Raw genomic sequence first — 22,367 nt, forward strand, 5'->3', positions numbered from 1 at the left:
GTTTCTCTCTCCTCCCTTCTCTCTCTCTTCTCTTCTCCCTCTCTTCTCTCTCTCTCCTCTCTTCTCTCTCTCCTTCTCTCTCTCTCTTCCTCTCTACCTTCCGCACCAAACCATTTATCTTTCCAAATTAAGTTAAACGTTAACCTCATTACCAACCCGAATGTTAATTCAACCCGGCATTATCCTCAACCCCAATTAGTAGTTTTAAACACACTTGCTTTTTTTTTTTTTAGCAAAGTTTTCATTTTATTAAAAAATGCCTTTGGTTTTGGCCCCGGTAACTTTGTCAGGTATTTTTGCCCTTAAAGAATTATTAGTTCCCTAAAACCAAAATTCAAATTAACAACGGGCAATTTTCCCCATTGCTGGTTGGTTTAAACTTTAATTTTAAATCCACCCGTCTTCGAAGGAAAACCTTTTGTAAACGGCCCAGCGTTGTGGTTTTGGGCCTTTCGACCCTGCTTACCAAATTACTGCCATTCACCGGCACTCCCCCACCCAGGATTTCCGTCCGTTCTTTTTTTGTTGTTAACCTTTCCTCTACCCCAATTACCAACATGTTTCTTTCTCATTTGGTACCGGTACGTTCCCCACTTTCTAAACCCCTTTTGTTTTTAAATTTTAATAATTCCTAACACCGTTTGTAAATTCCGCCCTGGTTTTGTTTCTTTCCCCCCCCCCCCCCCCCCATAACTTCCCTCTTCTTCTTCCGGCCCTTTCCCAACCCACCCCTTTTCTTTCTGTTTCCCCCCTTCTCCCTCCTCTTTTTCCTCCCCCCTCCCCCTTTTTTCTCTCCCTCTTTTCTCCTTCTTGCCCTTCCGACCCATTTTTTCCTGTTTCTTTGTACTTCCAACCCTTTTGGGTTTAAACCCGGCTTATCTCACGATTTCTTTTTAACCCCTCTGCTCTTTTTACCATCCTTAACAGTTCCCTTATATTAATTGCCTGTTTATCCAGTGGGTAAAGCGTTCACTTGATGTGTGGTCGGTTTTGGCATTGATCTCAGTCGGTGAGCCCATTGAGCTATTGCCCGTTCCAGCCAGAGTACCACGACCGGTATATCAAAGCCGTGGTATGTCCTATCCCATCTGTGGGAAAGTGCATATAAAAGAGCCTTTGCTGCATTAAGAAAGTTTTGTTGGTTTCCTCTGATGACTTCATCTGCATCTACATCATCATCATCATCATATAATCGTCATCACATATATCACATAGAGATAGGATGGTTATAGCCCTAGGAACTGTACGGTACTTGGACTAAAGGTAAGTATACTTTCTTCAAACATAACTAGAAACCTATTTCTTAGAGTCCGTTAGGACTCAACAACGTATTTGTGTATTATTTTATTTTTAGGAATTGTTGATTATGCATTAACACGTTCCGTACTCTTATTTTCTTGAAGTATTTTATTCTATGTACCAACCTTGTTTAAATTCTCAATTCTCAATTCTAAATCCAAAGTTACTTAGCAACAAAGTTACGTAGCAGTGAAGCCACGCCCGGTATAACCGAGGAAGAAATCCATGTATCAACCCAGGACGATAAGGAACCAACCCCTTCCCCAAAATCTCCTAGCCCACCTCCCAAACCCAGTAAGCCCAGTAAGCCCGCCGCCTTCCCAAACTCTCCCACCCCACCTCCCAAACCCAGTAAGCCCAGTAGGCCCGCCACCTCCAAGAAAACCAGAAAATGCGTAATCGACAAAGCGGTAAACCCAGACACGGAATTCGTCAGCCTCAACCCCCACCTTAAACCAAAGGAGCTGGCGCTCAACCTCGCCCGAAAATCCACCTGCCGCTCCACCCCCGCGACTCTTAGGAGCGCAGTAAAACGGCTCGGATCCCTCAATCTGAGCCAAGAGGCTAACCTGTTTTCAGACAGCGACCCGGACGATGAGATGGATATCCATGATATCCACCCAGACGTAACCGTTCGAAACAAATTTGGTATCCACCCAGACGTAACCGTACGAAACAAATTTGGTGCCCTAGCCACCCCGGGCAGAAGCCACAAAAAAGTTAAAATAGCCTACCAAACCGATAGCATTAAAGGACTAAGGCAAGTCCTCATTAATGGAGCCAACCCCAGTCCATACCAGTATGTGTACTGGCAACATTTCCTCAATAAAACAACAACCAACCCCCTCAAAGCCTTCTACCACACCCAACTAACAAATGGGACGTCGTACATTAAAGGGAAAGAAGCAACGTTGGAAGCACTGGGGCCATTAATCATGCTAAAAATGAACCCACAAACCGGGAGTAAAGATAGCGTCGAATTAAAAACGATAAACAAGGAAGCCGAGCATGAAGTGGTAGCATCCACCTTGGAGACCAGCCAAAGCAGCGCTGATAGTAAAAGTCTCCACATACTAATCTGAAACAACCTAACGGTAGGAAACACGCCTAAAACTTGCCACAAAAAGTTAGATTTCTCAATTTCACAAACGGTCAACCCAACAACGAGAGCGGACCCCACCGAAGTAACCGCTTCCGCCACTCTCGCAAAAACAAAAAAAGTCAGCGTAATGACCAATAAAACCGCCGCAGGTAGCCGGCCCCAAATGAGACCCACCCAAACCACCAGAGCATACCAACGGTACCCACCAACTAAGGCCACAACCGACAGGAACGCAAAACGAACCCCGGCTAAAAGTATAAACTTCTTAAAAAGCAAAAAGATAATAACCACCCAACATAGCGATAAGATCACCAAACACGGAAAAAGGACAACCAGCAAACCCTATACCAAAGCGATTACCTCTACTTCCAAAACTATCCCCCCCCCACTCTCAATCTCCTTCTCAAACGCCATCCCCCCACCCTCCCTCACCCCAGCACCCACCCCTATCCATGGACCCACCTCCCACACCAGCCCAACTATCACCCCAACACCACCAACCCCCATCCCTACCGCCAGCTCAACTCAAGAACCCACCACCACCGAGACCCTGCCACCCCTAGTTTCCACCCCAAACCATAACCTAACCCCTACCCCAACCCCCCATGCACCCACCCCTACCCTGACATCACCCCATAACCCACCGCCCGCGACCCGTGCCAACCAACCGAGCAGCCAACCAACCAAACCCACTAACAAATGGTTGGTTAAACTCCACCCACTCCCTCCCCCAAGAAACGACCAAAACCGCACTTCAGGCTGGAAACCCCCAACTTAAAATAGAGGAAATTACCACTTGGACCAACGGCTACCTATTAATCACTGCAGAAGCTACCCCAAACAACTGGATTTACATCCTAGGTCGCCGGCATAAACTCCAAGAATATGAAATAAAACCCTCTAAATGCCACCACTGCCAACAATGGGGCCACGGAGCCACCAAATGCAGACAACACCGGGAACTGCCAACATGCCACAGGTGCGGCCAAAGACACCCTAGATGCTGCCTAAACTCCCCATGTACGCGACCCATTCAGTGCCCTAATTGCCTTAGCCGGCGCATGGCCCATGATAATCGCTGCCACCACTTCCAAAAAGCGATGAGGCAGCTCAATAACTCTAAAAAAAAAAAAAAAAACCCAAACCAACCAGATAAGCCAGATAACATATAAATCAAAACCGATTTCACCCACCGTCTGATACGCCGAAATGGTCAAAAATAAAGATCAATGCAAAATTAGTGAACTAACCAGAATTATAGAAAAACTGGCGCAAGAGGTATACGAAATTAAAAATAACTTCAACCGGACAAACAACTAAAAATCAAATTAAATCTAAAATAACTAAAAATAACTTCAGGACCAGATAGTGGGAGACAAGTCTCCACACGCCCCAAAAACTAATAACAACCAAGACAATAAAGGTCTTAGTGTTCTCCAGTGGAACGCTAAAGGCCTCCACTCAATGGGACATGGTGCCGAACTCATTCAACTCGTTAGCATCAATAACAACAAGCCCGACATAATATGCATCCAGGAAACCTGGTTAGGAACTGGCCCAAAAAAGAAAAATAATAATAATAACAAAATAACAACTAAAAAATTTACAATACCGGGCTATACAACTTACTATAAAAACCGTGAGAATAGCACTAGAGGTGGACTAGCCACACTCATTAAAAATACCATCCCACATAGCGAAATTAAAAAGCGAAGCCTTAAATACCAATCTTGAAGTCCTAGGACTTACGGTACTAAATAAAAACATGCCTATAGACGTCATCAATGTCTATAGCCCACCAGGAGCAGCCCACAAACAGCTAACCATAAACGACTACAATAAACTTATTAAGCCAAAAAATAACCTAATCCTAGTAGGAGATTTCAACAGCCACAGCCCTCTGTGGGGAGGCCAGCACTCCGACACACAAGGTGATATACTAGAAAACTTCATCACTATAAACAACCTAGTATGTCTCAACGACGGCAGCCCCACCTACTTTCACGACCAGCTAGCAACCTCATCTGCCATCGATCTTACCATAACCTCTAATAACATAGGAGCAAACGTCCCAATGGGTGATACTAGATACTCTAAATAGCGACCACCTACCCATATTAACTAACTACAAAAGTAATATAGACTATACTGAACAACAAAAATTCTTACCAAAATTAAAATTTAGTAAAGCCAACTGGGCAGGCTTCACAAGTGACTGCAGCCAAATTAAACTAGAAACTAATATAGATATCGATGAAGCGACCACAAAAATCACCAACGACATAATTAAAATAGCGGAAAAACATATACCTAAAACCAAAAAACCAACAAAAAAGTCGCCTGTCAGTTGGTGGACGGACGTAATACAAGCGAAATGCGGCTTCAGAAACAGGATGCGAAAACTCTTTAAAAAAACGGGTAAACCAGAATACCACACTAAATATAAAATAGCAAAAAACGAAATAGGTAAACTAATCACGGAAGCTAAACAGGCCAGTTGGCAGACATTCTGCGGGGAAATCAACACCAGAACCTCTATTAGAAAAATGTGGAAAAAGGTTCATGCCATCCAAGGACAACGCACGATCGTTACAGTCCTCCAAAAAAATAAATTAGCCACCACAAATAAACAAAAGGCAGACCTCGTAAGTCAAACATTTAGCAAAAATAGCAGCAATGAAAACTTCCCTCAACAATTCTTCGAAAAACTTAAGAAAGATAACAACCTACCAACAAATGATACTATGATGGATACACAACCTAATACGGATAATCTCGAATTTAATAAACCACTAACACTAATAGAACTAAAAACGGCCATTAAAGCTAAACAAAATACCGCCACAGGACCAGACCAAATCAGCTATACCCTGCTAAAACATATGCCAGATGCAACCCTGGAGGTAGTGTTATCGCTCTATAACAGAATCTGGGAGGAGGGCCGCATGCCCGCAGCGTGGAAACACGCGGAGTGCTTTAGCCTCCCAAAGGCGGGTAAGGACCACTCCCTTCCGGGGAGTTATAGACCGATAACACTCACGTCGCACCTGTGCAAAACCTTAGAAACCATTATCAATAAAAGACTAAACAACTACCTCCTAGAGAATAAACTAATTACTAACGTACAAAGCGGATTCAGAACTAAACACTCAACAATTGACCAGATAGTTAGACTACAAAATAGCATAAATGACGCCTTCCGCAAATCCAATAAAGTACTAGCAATCTTTATAGATATAGAAAAAGCATTTGATATGGTATGGCGCCAGGGACTTCTCAATAAACTAAAAACTAACGGTATTAAAGGCAATATGTTCAACTTCATTAATAATTTTATCCACAACCGATCAATAGCAGTCAGAGTAAACGGACACTACTCACAAAAAACTGAAATAATAAATGGTATCCCACAAGGTTCGGTCCTATCACCAACCTTATTCAATATATTTATCAACGACATAACCAAAGCACTCAATGCCAAAAGTAAGATTAAATCAACCACCCCACTAAACACAGCCCTCTTCGCCGACGACTGCGCCATCTGGCGCACAGGCAGAGTAACCAAACAACTATTTAGCCTAATGCAAAACGATATGAATAAATTAAATAAATGGGCACAGGAATGGGGAATCAAACTATCTGAAACTAAAACAGTCTGCATGCTATTCCATAAGGTCAACTCAGCCGATAATCACCAAATAACTTCAAATAACAAACCAATCCCAAGGGTCAAAACCTTTAAATTCCTAGGAGTAACATTCGACTCAAAACTAACCTTTAGTGACCATATAAACAACATAATCAGACAATCTAAAAATACGCTAAACCTACTACGAGCAATCTCAGGCACCAGTTGGGGGTCGCAAACGGAAGCAATGCTTTTGGTTTACAAAGCATGCATACTCTCCAGGATAGACTATGGAGCCCAAACCTACAGCTGCGCCGACCCCAAACTACTGCAAAAATTAGATGTTATCCAAAATCAAGCCCTAAGAACAATAGCCAAAGTTCCACGTAACACTAGCGGCCAAAGCCTAGAAGTAGAATTTAACATCATGCCACTTAAATACCGCCGCAACATTCAACACCTTAACTACCACCTAAAAATCCACTCGCTTAAATTAGACCATCCAGTTCAAGAAATTACTCCTATAACTACTAAACTAGGGCTAGAATTTAATAAAAACAAAAAACTTTATGACTCATTTGCCACTAGGGCCAGTAAACTAGAACCAGAAGTCGGAATTGATAACATACCAGTAGCTCTATATAACATTAACCAACCTATGGAATGTCATACCCCGTACCTAATAAAAAAAGCCACGGACGAAACACCATTTCCGCCCTTTAAAAAAGTCCTGGTTGAAGCCGCAGCCAACGAAAACTACCCAGAACACGTCCACATCTACACAGATGGCTAAAAAAACCCAGATAACGGTAGGGTTGGCTTCGCTATAGTAGAAGAAAAAGTATCCAAACATTCCAAACTTGTTAAATACGCCAGGCTGTCAGACAACCTATCAGTCTACACAGCAGAACTGACAGCCATCTACGAGGCATTAATCTGGATTAGAAATAAACAATACCCTAAAAGCGTCATCTTCTCTGATAGCCTTAGCTCAATCCAATCTCTACACACTAATAGATCTACTAGGCAGGACATCTTAGCAACCATCCACAAAGTACTCCACGAACTAAACCAACTTAATCTAACAGTAGTATTTGAATGGGTCCCAGCTCACGTAGGGATAATTGGTAACGAAGTAGCCGACTATGGAGCAAAAACAGCACTCTCAATTACCAGCACAATTATCACACTACCTTTAGGAATAACAGAGTTAATGTCAAAAGCAAAAAAACCACTACATAAACCAATGGCAAGCTAACTGGGACCTAACTAATAACACATGGCATATAACATCAAGCCTCTAGTCAACTCCATAAGACCTAAACACAAAAAAACACATATGTGGATAAGCTAATCACTAAACTACGCCTAGGACAATCTTCAAAACTTAATAGCTGCTCCTTTACCAAACTAACACCAGAATGTGATTGTGGCACCCGGGAAGATATGAAACACTATCTCCTGGATTGCACGCTACACACCACCCAGAGACAACTAATGCTAAAATCAATAACCGAAGCCAACCATAATAAACGTATAACGCCCAACTTTCTACTAAACCCGGATAAATGCCTAAAGCATAAAACCTTCAAAGCAGTTTATCGGTTCGTCCAGTCCACCAAACCAGAGTTATAAACAAAATTCAAAACCACCCACGTGTACACCCCTACACCAGAGTTGTAACCCTTCAACTCGGTAACGAGGCACTCTGGTGCAAGCGGTCAAAGGTGGGTCAGTAACAAAGGGAAACAAAAAAAACAACAAAAAAACAATATATATATATATAAATGAATAAATATACATAGGGACTGCTCAAAACCACTCGCTTATAAGCCCTTGCGTAAGAGCTGCTACCAATTTGGAACTCGGAAACGATGCACTCTACTGCAAATAGCCAAAGGTGGTGAGGTAGCGAACCCCTGAATAGATTCATGTAGATACCATGTTATGAAATTATTAAAAAAACATGTTTGACAGTTGACCCGCCCCCAAACTAAAACTATAAAATAAACCTATGTGAATTGATTATATATAAGGATTGTTCAAAACCACTCGCTCGTAAGCCCTTGCGTAGGAGCTGCTACCAATTTTGGAACTCGGAAACGATGCACTCTACTGCAAATGGCCAAAGGTGGGGAGGTAGCGAACTCCCGAATAGATTCATGTATATACCATGAAATTATTAAAAAACCATGTTTGGCAAATGACCCGCCCCCCCAAACCAAAACTAAAATAAACCTGGAGTGAATAGATTATATATAGGGACTGTTCAAAACCACTCGCCCGTAAGCCCTTGCGTATGAGCTGCTACCAATTTAGAACTCGGAAACGATGCACTCTACTGCAAATGGCCAAAGGTGGGGAGGTAGCGAACTTCCGAATAGACTCATGTATATACCATGTTATGAAATTATTAAAAAAACGAGGCCAGTTTGGCAAATGACCCGGCCCCCAAACTAAAAACTAAAAATAAACCGTGGGAATTAATTATATAAGGATTGTTCAAAACCACCCGCTCGTAAGCCCTTGCGTAAGAGCTGCTACCAATTTGGAACTCGGAAACGATGCACTCTACTGCAAATGGCCAAAGGTGGGGAGGTAGCGAACTTCCGAATAGATTCATATACCATGTTATGAAATTATTAAAAAACCATGTATGGCAAATTGACCCGGCCCCCAAACCAAAACTATAAAATAAACCTGTGTGAATAGATTATATATAGGGACTGTTCAAAACCACTCGCCCATAAGCCCTTGCATATGAGCTGCTAACAATTGGAACTCGGAAACGATGCACTCTACTGCAAATGGCCAAAGGTGGGGAGGTAGCGAACTTCCGAATAGATTCATGTATATACCATCTTATAAATTATTATAAAACCATGTTTGGCAAATTGGCCAGACCCCCAAACCAAAACTATAAAATAAACCGGTGTGAATAGATTATATATAGGGAATGTTCAAAACCACTTGCTCGTAAGCCCTTGCGTAAGAGCTGCTACCAATTCGGAACTCGGACACGATGCACGCTACTGTAAGTGGCCTAAGGTGAAGAGGTAGCGAACTTCTGAATAAATTAATGTCAATACAACAGGTTATTAACTACTCTTCAAAACGAGTTTTGGCAAACTCGTGCATACCACTCCATATGTGATCGCAGTAACACATCTGAACAAAAAACTAACCAGCCAACCCAAGCCTATATGCCAAACAGGATAGGACCACTAATTAGCAACTTCTCTTTTTCAGCCCGCCTAAAGGTCCAAGCCAGCCATCCACAACCAGAATACCCACATGTATATATCGCACATTTCATGTATTCGCACCATGCACTTAGTAATGAATAAAACTAACAGACGCGGTAAGTCACCTAGGGCACAGAAGGACATCTAGAGAACAGTACATAGAAGACCGACCAAGTAAGATCAATATAGTTTAAGGGCGCTAGCCCACAAACAACTTAGTATACAGTTACCAATAGATAGCGATAATCACTTGTTAATTTTGCGGGGGAGGGAATCCAAATTAATAAGCCACTATTACCCTAGCATGCCAGAGTGGATGACTGTGATGTATGTGAATATTCATTACTAATCAACTAACTATCTCTCTCTTCTTTCGCTCTTTCATTGAATGATAAAATAAATATGTTAAGCACTAGGCTTTTTAACCAATACACATACTACAAGGGCGTGCGCTTCAAATTAGATATCTAGAATAGACTAATTCCCCCCCCCCCCAGCCACTGTGTTAACCAAGCTACACAGAGGCAGGGGGGGAGGGGTGGTCATGATGACCGTTGGATACACTAGAATAAGGACGTAAGGCAATAGGTACAACCTAAACACCAAACTAGGATTACACACAGACAACATGCTCACCGCAACAGCACACAGGATTGACTAATGATAACAATGCATCCGCCCCACATTTTAATGGCCCAACACGTGCTCAAATAAGGAACCGGGCAAAAGAATACCGGTTCCGAGTACACAATTGCAAATACACCCGGGGGAGGCCGAACAAAAGAATATCGGCCGCCCCTACCCCAAACCCCAAAATACTTGCTGCTGGGAAATGTACTTGGTGTCACTGAGGAGGAAACTGAAGACCAAACCAACACCAGCGCTTCGACCACCCCGGAACAATTCGCCTTGCCTGCCAGTGTCTACATAATTGCACGAGTCTCCTCTGGGCTGTCATGCCACGACCAGAATAGGTCAGGTCCTTCTCAGGACCCTATGGACAGCCTAGGGAGACAACCAGCATCATGAAGGTCGATAAGTAACGAGCTACTCTCGAACCACTAACGAGCTACACTCGATTCCTAAACCTATACTAGCTCAAACATTTACCTTTCGACGGACCGTTCAAAATTGCACCAAAATTACTCAACAAAACTGCGCACCTTTTCTCTTTGGTTTAAATCGCTCCACTCAAAATTCCATAGCACCAGAATTACCAAATGTTTGGCATCCAATAGCCAATGATTAATTAAACAATGTGCTCTAGTAGTGTTATGCATTTTTTTGTCTTTCAATTATTGATACGACATCTACGTCGTGAAGAACGCCTTAGGGCTATTGACATGCTTCGAAGTTGTAGAATCTAGCGTGATTTAGCCAACATGTTCAATGTAACGTCGTCTGTGATCTGCAGATTATGGAACAGATACCAGGAGACCCAAAATGTAAATGATCCACCCCGTTCAGGGCATCGCAGATCAACCACACAAGATATTTTGTTTTGGTTTCCTGCCATATCATTTTTAACTCCGCTCAACCGCACTTAATTGACAGCAGCTGTCGAAATCTTAAAATGTACTGGGTCATGTTATTCGAGAATCCTGACTGACGAATTAGAATGTAGGTGCTAGGCAGATTTTTCGTACAGTAATTATATCTCATTACATAGGTAATATAAATAATATACCAAAAATACATCTAAAACAAATGTGTACAATGACGGGGAAATATGATGAGGTGTTTCTGGTTTTGCTAATAACAAATGAAGACATACCTATTTTACAAGTGCTGTTCATCCACCCGTCACTACACCCTTCACTGCAGACTCCGCTTTTTGTGTCACACGTTATGTTACCACCTCTACAGTTACCACACATTTGTCTGCAGTTGATACCGTACGTTCCCAGCTCACATGCTAAAAAAACACACCTTTGGTTTACTACGTAAAACAATTAATATGACCTGCACAGTTTACGTCTGTCTCTATTGATATGTCTACCTGTTTCTGGTTCTCTAGCCTTCTGTCTGTCTGTCTGTGTCTCTCTCTCTCTCTCTCTCTCTCTCTCTCTCTCTCTCTCTCTCTCTCTCTCTCTCTCTCTCTCTCTCTCTCTCTCTCTCTCTCTCTCTCTCTCTCTCTCTCTCTCTCTCTCTCTCACCTTGCGCACAAACATTATCTTTCTCAAATTAGTTAAACGTGAAATGTATACTGCCGAACTGACGTATTAAGCCACGGCATAGCTACACAGTATAGAACATTTTAACAAACATAATAGCTCAAATATTTACAGTAGGGCAGTGATTACAGTCATTATATTGGAATGCTGTTAATTTGTAAGAACTGGCACATCATTGTATAAGTGATATAAAGAATATAGAAACAAAAATATAAGACAAATATATAATGTTATGTATAACATATTCGGGCTAATATAAGAAGCCTGGCTTTTTCTTAAATACAAGTGTTTAAACATTGGAAATATACTTTTCAAAATATGTAGGGGAATTTAAAATGTCATTACTAATGAATGCTATAAAGATCAACTATTGAAAATGACTCCCAAGGAAAGAACGTTCCTGGCTACACCCAAACAGTCGAAAATGTGAACGTACAACAAGCAGTAGGCTCATACACGTGGGTATGGCGTCATTCATGATTTTGCCACTTCACAAAGCAGTCGACAAATCTGTTTTACTGTATATAGATATTCATACACCAATACATGTATACACATACATGCATACATTATTCATCATCGATTCAATAAAACATACTGGAAAATTAACACCATACACATGTTTTCATATATTTGTGATTTAAAAAGACAAAATATAAACAAACACAAAAAAAACCCTACAAAATCAACAGTTACTGGAAACAATCGAAGTCTCTCTCTCTCTCTCTCTCTCTCTCTCTCTCTCTCTCTCTCTCTCTCTCTCTCTCTCTCTCTCTCTCTCTCTCTCTCTCTCTCTCTCTCTCTCTCTCTCTGACCTGACGCACACACATTCCCTTTTTCAAATTAGTTAAACGTGAACTATATACCGACGAACTGATATATTCAACCACGGCATATCTACAACGCATAGTAGATTTTAACACACACTCGCAAACTTATTTATATTTTAGCAGTCTTTACATTTATTAAATTAGAATGCTGGTTAATATGGACGAATAGAGGTGTCAGTATATATTGACATAAAGAATATAGAAATAAAAACTAAAACAAATACATAAACTAAATGATAACATACTTGGGCACATTTACAGTGCCTGTTTTTGTTTAATACAGGTGTTTAAGTTTTGCAAATGCACCATGATGCAGTTACGAAGACAGAAACCGGTTTTTTAAATTCGGCCCATTGCGTTTGTGGTATTGATGGTAACAAGTCAAGACGAACCTAGTTTACAAGTACTGTCCATCCACCCGGCACTACACCCTTCATTGCAGACTCCGTCCGTTCTGTCACATGTTGTGTTACCATCTCTACAATCACCACATGTTTCTCTGCAGTTGGTACCGTACGTTCCCAGCTCACATGCTGAAAAGCAACAGATTTGTTTTAAACTTAATAAAATTACTACGACGTGTAAAGTTTACGTCTGTCTCTGTTGGTCTGTGTGCCCCCCCCCCCCCCACTCTCTCTCTCTCTCTCTCTCTCTGTCCGTCCCTCCCCACCCCACCCCCTCTCTCTCTCTGTCTCTCTCTCTCTCTCTCTCTCTCTCTCTCTCTCTCTCTCTCTCTCTCTCTCTCTCTCTCTCTCTCTCTCTCTCTCTCTCTCTCTCTCTCTCTCTCTCTCTCTCTCTCTCTCTCTCTCTCTCTCTCTCTCTCTCTCTCTCTCTCTCTCTCTCTCTCTCTCTCTCTCTCTCACCTCACGCACAAACATTATCTTTCTCAAATAAGTTAAACGTGAAATATATACTGCCGAACTGAGGTATTAAACTACGGCATATCTACACATTATAGAACATTTTAACAAACATACTAGCTCAATTACAGTAGGGCAGTGATTACAGTCTTTACATTGGAATGCTGTTAATTTGCAAGAACTGGCACATCATTGTATAAGTGATATAAAGAATATAGAAACAAAAATATCAAACAAATATATAATGTTACGGATAACATATTCGGGCTAATATAAGAAGCCTGTCTTTTTATTAAATGCAAGTGTTTAACCATTGGAAATATACTTTTCAAAATATGTAGGGGAATTTAAAATGTCATTACTTAAGACTGCTATAAAGATGAACTATGCAAAATGACTCCCAAGGAAATATCGTTCCTGGCTACACCCAAACAGTCGACAATGTGAACGTGCAACACGCATTAGCCTCATACACGTGGGTATGGCGTCATTCATGATTTTGACACTTCACAGAGCAGTCGAGAAATCTGTTTTACTGAATATTAATGTTAATTTTATTGAATCTCATGATCACGTGGCATTTGTTCTTTGGGTGTTAAATAATTCTCTACGGTATTCTCTACGACCAATATCCTAAAACCAAACAAAATAACCAATTAATAACATATTATATAAAATAAAACATACATACATACATACATACATTTTTGTATGGATGCCTCAATAGGTCAGAACGAATCGTGGGAAGTTTGAAAACTGCAGGCGAATCGGTGCCATTGGTTTGATTCCCACCAACAGCATAGGACAATCTGTGGGGCCAGAACGGATTTAATCATCCCTTGCGACAGTATCTTAATATCTATGTATGTAATGGCCAACCTCGATATACATACAATATATAGATATTCATACATCAATACATACTAGCGGGTGTCAGGTATGCCCTGGATAGACTGTGCAGGTTGTAGGTCCCAGCATATAGCTGAGTTATAGGTAGTACTATACCAAATAACTTCCGGCTGGGTCAAAGTTCGAGGTGCACCGAACTTTTGATAGAGAAGTGAACACCACAAGTCCTGTGATTGGTTATAAATGTGAGTGTGTTGGTTGTAAAAATTAATAGTTTCATCTGGGTAAAATAAATGTGCAATTTTATTTCATCTAGTACCAATGTGTCAAGTAGCCTTGTGCTTGAAACATGTATGGGGTACCTGTAAAAAAAAGTACTCAAATTTTGTGCGAAACTAGGGTAGTCATAGACGGTACCCGTTATCTCAGAAACGAGCAGCTTGACCCCCATTTTTTCTGATTCACTTTAAGTGTAAGGGGTGGTAGTATTTATATCCGTGGCGTTTATGTCGGTTGATACGTTGCAGGTAGGAGTTTTAGCCGCATATGTTACTATTGTCGTCTATGGGATTTGATTTGGTAGTATACACCCTAAAGAACATCCCTTTTGTGGATATCTCTGTAGCTCAGGACGTATCGTGGCAAGTCTGCACGTCGAGGGCGATTCGGTGCCGTCGGTTCGAGTCCCACTAACAGCATAGGGCAATTTATGAGGACAAAAATGATTTAATTATCATCTGTTCCACTGCGTTAGTATATATGTATGTGATAGTCAACTTCGGCATACATACAATATATAGATATTCATACACCAATACATGTATACACATACATGCATACATTATTCATCATCGATTCAATAAAACATAATGGATAATTAACACCATATATTTGTGATTTAAAAAGAGAAAATAAAAACAAACACAAAAAACCCCTACAAAATCAACAGTTACTGGAAACGATCGAAGTCTCTCTCTCTCTCTCTCTCTCTCTCTCTCTCTCTCTCTCTCTCTCTCTCTCTCTCTCTCTCTCTCTCTCTCTCTCTCTCTCTTCAAACACGTGCTTGTTATTCTTGTTGTTTTTTCTCGTGTTCTAACCATGTCAGACCACAGTGAGGTTGACAGGGTGTTCGGTAAATTAGACAGGAGTTTAAATGCCATCGCCGTTCAGTTGGCTATAGATAAACTTAATACGACCGGCACCTCCTCCCTGGATAGGTCGGAGGGGTCGGAATTGCCTGATGTGTCTCACATAGCCAGGGTGGACCGCATGACGTGGGACTCCCTGGGAGACACTAATGCAAATAGCCAAAACGTTCCGTCGTCATCCACACCGTCCATGCGTGCCAGACGCGACACCCCACTCCCTGATGGTGGCCTCCCCTTCACGGTTGAAAGATACCTGAGGGGGGTGCCTACCCGGGGGGAGGGGTCATTGAGCGCAAATAGTGAAAATCTCGCCCGCGAGCTTTCTTTTGACCGGGAACTGGAGATGAGTAGAATAACAGAACCTGCTGAACAATTTTCGTCTGCTCCCAGCCCGACCCGGTCCGAATTTTGTTATGTTTCCAATAGCTCGGGGGTGACAGAGGAGAAGATGGTGAGTCGTTCAAGTAATAAAGAATTAGATGATTCTGTCTTTGTTATTGCTAAGGGCGAGGTAAGTGCCCCAACCTCTGACTCACCAACGCTGTCAGCCGAGCAGCCCACCACCCCCAGGTCGCCAACATCACCCCCGGGACTTGAGATGGAAGAACCCAGAAAGAGGAAGGTGCCTGCTGCTCGGCGGGGAGTGGTAGTGGTAGATAAAATCAGTATGGATAATAACGGTCAACAAAGTTATGCCGTTCCAACCAGCAACCCCTTCGCCACTCTCAGTGAGACCCCTGCTCCAACTCCTCATGACCAAGTTAAAATAAAAAAGAAATAAAAAATACCCCAGACAAAAGGTATTCAAAATGTACCGGGCCTGAGGAGGGTTATGTTTGGTGATCTAGATCCCAACCCCTACGGACTTGAATTCTTGCAACAAACCATTAGGGACATGCAGAATAAAGCTCCGTCGGGGATTTTTAAACAAACAGTATTTTTTTACTCGAGACTTTCTAATGGGCAAACTTTTGTACAAACCTCTGATAACGCCCCCTTCACATTTTTGGGATCAGTACTGAGTTTGAGGCCCCACCCTGATTGTGGCGATGAGGTTACAGTGTTGTTTAAGGAGTGTACTGCCGCACCCACAGATAATGACAATAACAACCTATCTAATAGGTTGTCCAGTGATAGTTATATAGAGGCGTTTGGACCCGGCCCCAGCCAGAAAGTGGCCCTGGTTGAGTCCATTCACCGCCATATAAATAAATCCTTTAGTCCCCAGGCCGGTGCCGCTGTCATTGTTGACAGTCAGGTAGGCATCGAAACGGGGTTTCAGATAGCCGAAAAGCCACTGGTGCAGGGCTACGATTGCATCCGCGCTCCAAGCAGTGAAGCCATTTTCAATCATTCCCAGTCTGGAGCTCCACGCGGTAAGACGTGTTTGTTTCGCTTGTGCACACTGTATGTGCTTTTGCTCGACTTGGGGGTCCTTCATTTCGTTGTTTTTGTCAAGGAAATGAAGTTTTCTACTGGGATGTATGCGGCCTTTGGAAATGATTGAACGCTGGAACGCTTCTCGTTTCGACAGTCTGCACCACCAGGTTGGATTCTTTTTCAGCGAGATTCCTCGCCTCCACGTTTTGCTCCATCTGACTATGTTGACTTGTTTTTTCGTGACTCGTATGCCGGCCATTCTGCAGAACGCCACGGTTGTTCGCGTTTAGTCTCTACATGTCCGAGCCTATCCTAGCAGCACTGGAAGATTGACCGCCCCACTCTAAGAAGAAATAGGAAGCGGGGTCGGCCCCTACTACTCTTTTTCTAGACTTTACATTGTTTTATAGTGATACCATCTCGTATCCTCTGGAGTCGGGCCCGTCCGCACCACTATACCAACCCATGACGACTGGACTATACCCTAGTCTGATACTCTACTCGTTCAGACGGATCCGGCTTCTCAAGATCTGTATTTCAGCACAGCACTACACCTTCAACGTCTATCGACTGTCAATCTAGGGGTTTTCTTGACGGGATGCAACCCATCTCGTCCCTTTAAGCTGTGCACCCAAACTTCCTTAACGAGGTCACTCGCGTGGACATATCGATCGGACTTTAAACGTTTAGATCTGCGTTCAAAATTTTATGTCGAAATTACTTCTTTTTTGTAATATTATTAAATAGTCCGATCCTCTCTTCTTTCTCTTATTTAATTGTGGACTGTCCTTCTAAAATGCTCAAAATTATATAAATATTAGGCCGAGCAGTCAATTCTTTTTTTATTTTTAAAATTCTGCCCATTTTCATACCCTCCCCCCCCCCCTCCCCCCCACCTCCATCCCGAGTCAGGCCACCAATCTTATCGGAGGTCGGACTCGGGATGGGCGTGTTCGAAACTCTAGTAGTATATGGGCACTTTAAACTAGTTGTCATCATCATCATCGTTTTCAATTCCTTTTTAGAACGAACAGGCAACACTGCACGTACACATCGGGCTGACAAGCCGGCTTCAATCGATAACCGACTAAACCCGAAGAGGCCTTCGGTAGTTCCCGGCAGCTCCTCGGAGGGTAGCACTTCAGTTGCTGCAGCTTCGGGAGCCGTCGGGGACGATACGCACCGCACAGTCCAGGGCTATGCCTTATGGGATGGGGCGGTGGCTGAGTTACAGGCCCTGGGCCCCCGGGATGACGGGTTCAAGGAGGTCACCCACAATAAAAGGAAACGCCGGTTTGCTAATTCCCCTGGGTCTAACTGTAGGGGGCAACATTGCACTCATGCCAAGGAGTGCCCTGACTACAAGAGGGCGGTCCGCCTGATGGCGGGTGGGGTTCCCTCAACAGGATCTGTGGGTAGCCAAGCCGGTGAGCCGCACCGTCCCGCCTTGGCAACTGGCGCAGGGAAGACTAATAAGACTGAGTCGTACAGTGTTAAGGCTGCGACTCAGTCTGCTACTTCTAAAACGTACGCCGGCGTTGCCTCTGGGGCTGGGAGGGCAGATTTTGAACAGCCTATAACTGCTCTCGATCTAGTCAGGGTTATTTCCGGTATCTTCCTGACACGAGACATACCCAAAGCCCCTTATCAACAATTCTTTCTGGATGACATTGTGGTGGCATCCAGAGATGCGTGCAATATACTTAATTATCACCTGACTATTAAGGTTAATCCTAATGCCATGGAGACCCGTAGTGTCTCCTGGTATAAAGCCAGGGATCTAATATCAGTGGAGGCGCGAGCTAGTGCTGAGGTGGATTAATATATAGTTAACTCCATTAACCAGTACTGTTCCGCCCCCCCCCCACCCCCCACCCCATTATGCCTACATATAATACCAAATGTTATATGGATAATAATGGCTAATGGATAATGTAAATCATTTTTTTATTGAATGTACCATAAATTCTAAAATTAGACTAAAGTTAAATAATTATTTATCCAAAAATAAAATACAGTTTACAGCTTATAAGTTATTAAATCCATCCAAAGAACATAAAACGATAGTGGACAGGTTGGTAGTCGCCTTTGTCTATCAATCACGAATAAACATTTAAATAAATGAACTAACTAGCCCCCGGGGTGGACACTGCTAGGCATTGTTAGATAGGTGCAAAAGTGACCGCCTCGGGGGCTACTTTCTATTGGTTCCGAGATGGCGCTCGGTGAGTTCTGGTCGGTATTGGGGCGGCTTTTGCGGCTCCCGGTTCTGATCGGGTCTCCCCCGGGTACTGCACTTTGGTTCTAGGATATGCCTCTCGGGATTTATTTAATTGGCGGTTTAAATTGGGGGGTTTGGGGTATGTCAGGGTTGGGACCGCCTCCACATTTGTGTACTATCCTCTTGATGGTAGGGGGTCCCAACCTAGGATTTAAATACTTAGGCTGTAATGGGAGGGTTGGAAAACTATGCTGGGACGGCCTCCACATTTGTGTACTATCCACTTGATGGTAGGCGGCTCCAGCATATAGGGGTTAAAATGGGGATATATAGTTGTGATAGGGGTGGGGTGTTCCGAGATGGCGTTCTGTGGGTTCTGGTCGGTGTTGGGGCGGCTTTCGCGGTTCCCGTTTCTGATCGGGACTCTCCCTGGTATGGTACTTGGGTCCTGTAGTGTATGCCTCTTGGGATCTTCTTAACTTTCGGTGGGTGCGGCAATATTACTATATTGTAATGCCTCCTCTCCCATATGGAGTTGGAAGGACGTTGCTCGCCCCGATTCTCCACTTCTAACATTTGACGTGCTCAAGTCGCGCCTGGCGTGCTGCGGTGTGTGGATTTAATTAATTTTAAGATATGTACCGGATTTTAAAATGTTATAGTGTGTATACTATGTTATATGTAATTGATAATATTTTTAACTGTACAGTACTTGATATGAATGGTGTGTGAATGTATATTTACTCCTGGCTGATGATAGGGGGTATGCTATCTGGCAGTAACCCCCCCCCCCCCCCCCCCCCCCCCTTCACGCCGACCAAATATATTGTACAAACCTTTTAATTCTTAGTTTGGCTTATTTTTTAAAATTGATAGGTTACTGGCATGCTCGTTTTAAATTGTTTTAATTTATTTTATATTTGTTTTTAGATTTATGTTAATAAAATATAATTAGGAACTTAATAGGGCGGGAAACTGCTCCTATACTAGTGGTCGGAACCTGGTAATATATCAGGTGTCCCTCCACTAGTGTTCCAAAGAAAAGAGTCACAACGTCTGATGAATGATATAACCTTTAGTTTCTCATGATTACAGAGAGGCGCCTCTGGACTTCCAAGATCATCCGAATACGTTTTGCTCTGCCAGGCTAGCCGGACACGACCTCTAGACAGCTATTTATAGAGGGGGTCACTCTCCTAGTGACCCGCCTACCTAACTATGGAACACCGATAATGGAGGGCACGACGGTTGGGTTGGCTGGGGGTGGGATGCGGGGGGGGGGGGGCATGCTACCAGAAATAGGTTAGGCCATAGGCGTAGGAGGTTTCGGCCGTAGGGGGAGTTAGGTGTGTCTGGGGGCCTGCCCGCCGCCCTCGGGTCATGCTCGAAACCTTAGTGGTATAGGAGCATGTTAAAAACATAATTAATCAATCAATCAAACAGCTATTCAAATCGCTGCAGTTACACCAGGCATGCTAGGCGGCCACGTGTTGTTTCGCCGATAACTAATCGACACATTAACAGACGCCAATGGTGTACACAGCGTAGAAACTGAGGAAATCGTTGGTTGTCTCGTGTAATGTTTTCTTACGAGTCCAGATTCAATCACAACGTCCTGGATAGGCGTCATATTGAACGCCAAGCAAACGACAACCTGATTTCACATGATAGATTTGGTGGTGGTTCAGATATGATGTGGAGTGCCATCACTATGACTGACACAACACCACACCATGTTCTTCAAGGTAGGGTCACTAATGGGATAGCATACTGACACCGATTGATGTCCCGTTTGCTCGCCGTGCCGGTGGACGGTTTGTGTTTCAAGATGACAATGCTCGGGCCCACCGTACACATAATATAAATGACTACTTTCAGCAGCAATGCGTTACAAGAATGTTATGGCCAGCAATGAACCCAGATCTTTCCCCAATAGAACTCGTCTGGAACATGACAGGGAAACGTGTACGCCGACGTCATCGGCCTCATGCTAATTTAGCTGAACCTGGCCAGACGCTGCAAGATGAGTGGTATAGACTTGCTCAAATCGTCATTGGGAGATTGATACATAGAATGCCACGTAGAATGTCACGTGGAATAAACGAATGTTTGACGAATTGTGGGGGTATTACACATTATTAATCAAAATGCGTATACGTTCAATTTTCATATGACATCACTATCATGTGTCACGGTCGCGTTCAATCACACAGTCTGTTGCCAACATGAACTGTTGGTTGGTATTTCTTCCCATTTCTTTCACTATTAGCATGCATGTATACCTGGACAGTGATACATCTGAATACTTCTTAAATTGGTTGTTATTTCCTACATTTCCCTACATTTTTGGAAGCGCATATATGGTACTGCAGTTACAAAGACACACAATGTTTTTATAAATTATGTTGAAGAGTTTCTGGTTTTATTGAAGATAAGTAAAGACACACGTATTTTACAAGTACTGTTCATCCACCCGGCACTACACCCTTCACTGCAGACTCCGTCCTTTATGGCACACGATGTGTTACCATATCTACAGTTACCACATGTTTCATTGCAGTTGATACCGTACGCTCCCATCTCACATGCTGAAAAGCAACATTTGTTTTAGACTTAATACAATTAATACGACCTGTAAAGTTTACGTCTGTCTCTGTCTGTCTGTCTGTCTCTCTCTCTCTCTCTCTCTCTCTCTCTCTCTCTCTCTCTCTCTCTCTCTCTCTCTGTCTCTCTCTCTCTCTCTCTCTCTCTCTCTCTCTGTCTGGCAGGTACAGGGTTCGCAGCCCTGTACCGGCTCCAACCCAGAGCGAGTTCTCAAGGGCTCAATGGGTAGGTGTAAGGCCACTACACCCTCTTCTCTCCCACTAACCACTAACAAACTAACAACTAACCCACTGTTCTGGACAGACAACCCAGATAGCTGAGGTGTGTGCCCAGGACAGCGTGCTTGAACCTTAATTGGATATAAGCACGGAAATAAGTTGAAATGAATGAATGAGAAACAAAAATGTAAAACAAATACATAAACTAAATGATAACATATTGGGGCGCATTTACGAAGCCTGTTTTTCTTAATACAGGTGTTTAAGCTTTCCAAATACACGATGATGCAGTCACAAAGACAGAAACAGGTTTTGTAAATTCGGGCCATTGTGTTTCTGGTATTGTTGGTAACAGATAAAGACAAACCTATGTTACAAGTACAACAGATTTGTTTTAAACTTAATAAAATTAATACAACGTGTAACGTTTTCGTCTGGTTCTGCTAATATGTATGAACTGCCCCCCCCCCCCCTCTCTCTCTCTCTCTCTCTCTCTCTCTCTCTCTCTCTCTCTCTCTCTCTCTGTCTCCCCCTCTCTGTATGTATGTCTTCCCTCTCTCTGTGTGTCTGTCTTCTCTCTCTCTCTCTCTCTCTCTCTCTCTCTCTCTCTCTCTCTCTCTCTCTCTCTCTCTCTCTCTCTCTCTGACCTGACCTGACGCACACACATTCTCTTTCTCAAATTAGTTAAATACGAAATATACCGCCGAACTGACGTGGCATATCTACATCGTATAGTACATTTTAACAAAAACACACTCGCCACATTATTTCTGATTATTAGAGCTGTTTTACAGTTATTAAATTAGAAT

The 22,367-nt window shown here is 42.9% G+C and overlaps 1 protein-coding gene across 1 annotated transcript in view; it reads right to left on the reverse strand.

The window, feature by feature from the left end:
- The window catches only part of LOC121367356, a 105,681-nt gene that overhangs the window by 9,487 nt on the left and 73,827 nt on the right, over nucleotides 1-22,367 (reverse strand). The window contains exons 8-9 of the mRNA XM_041491520.1: nucleotides 21,184-21,324; nucleotides 12,671-12,811 (exon numbers count right to left, since the gene is read on the reverse strand). Coding sequence (XP_041347454.1) covers nucleotides 12,671-12,811; nucleotides 21,184-21,324 — 282 coding nt within the window. The remainder of the gene's footprint in view (nucleotides 1-12,670; nucleotides 12,812-21,183; nucleotides 21,325-22,367) is intronic.

This window comes from Gigantopelta aegis, chromosome 1, assembly GCF_016097555.1.
Source record: "Gigantopelta aegis isolate Gae_Host chromosome 1, Gae_host_genome, whole genome shotgun sequence".
Classification (NCBI taxonomy): domain Eukaryota; kingdom Metazoa; phylum Mollusca; class Gastropoda; order Neomphalida; family Peltospiridae; genus Gigantopelta; species Gigantopelta aegis.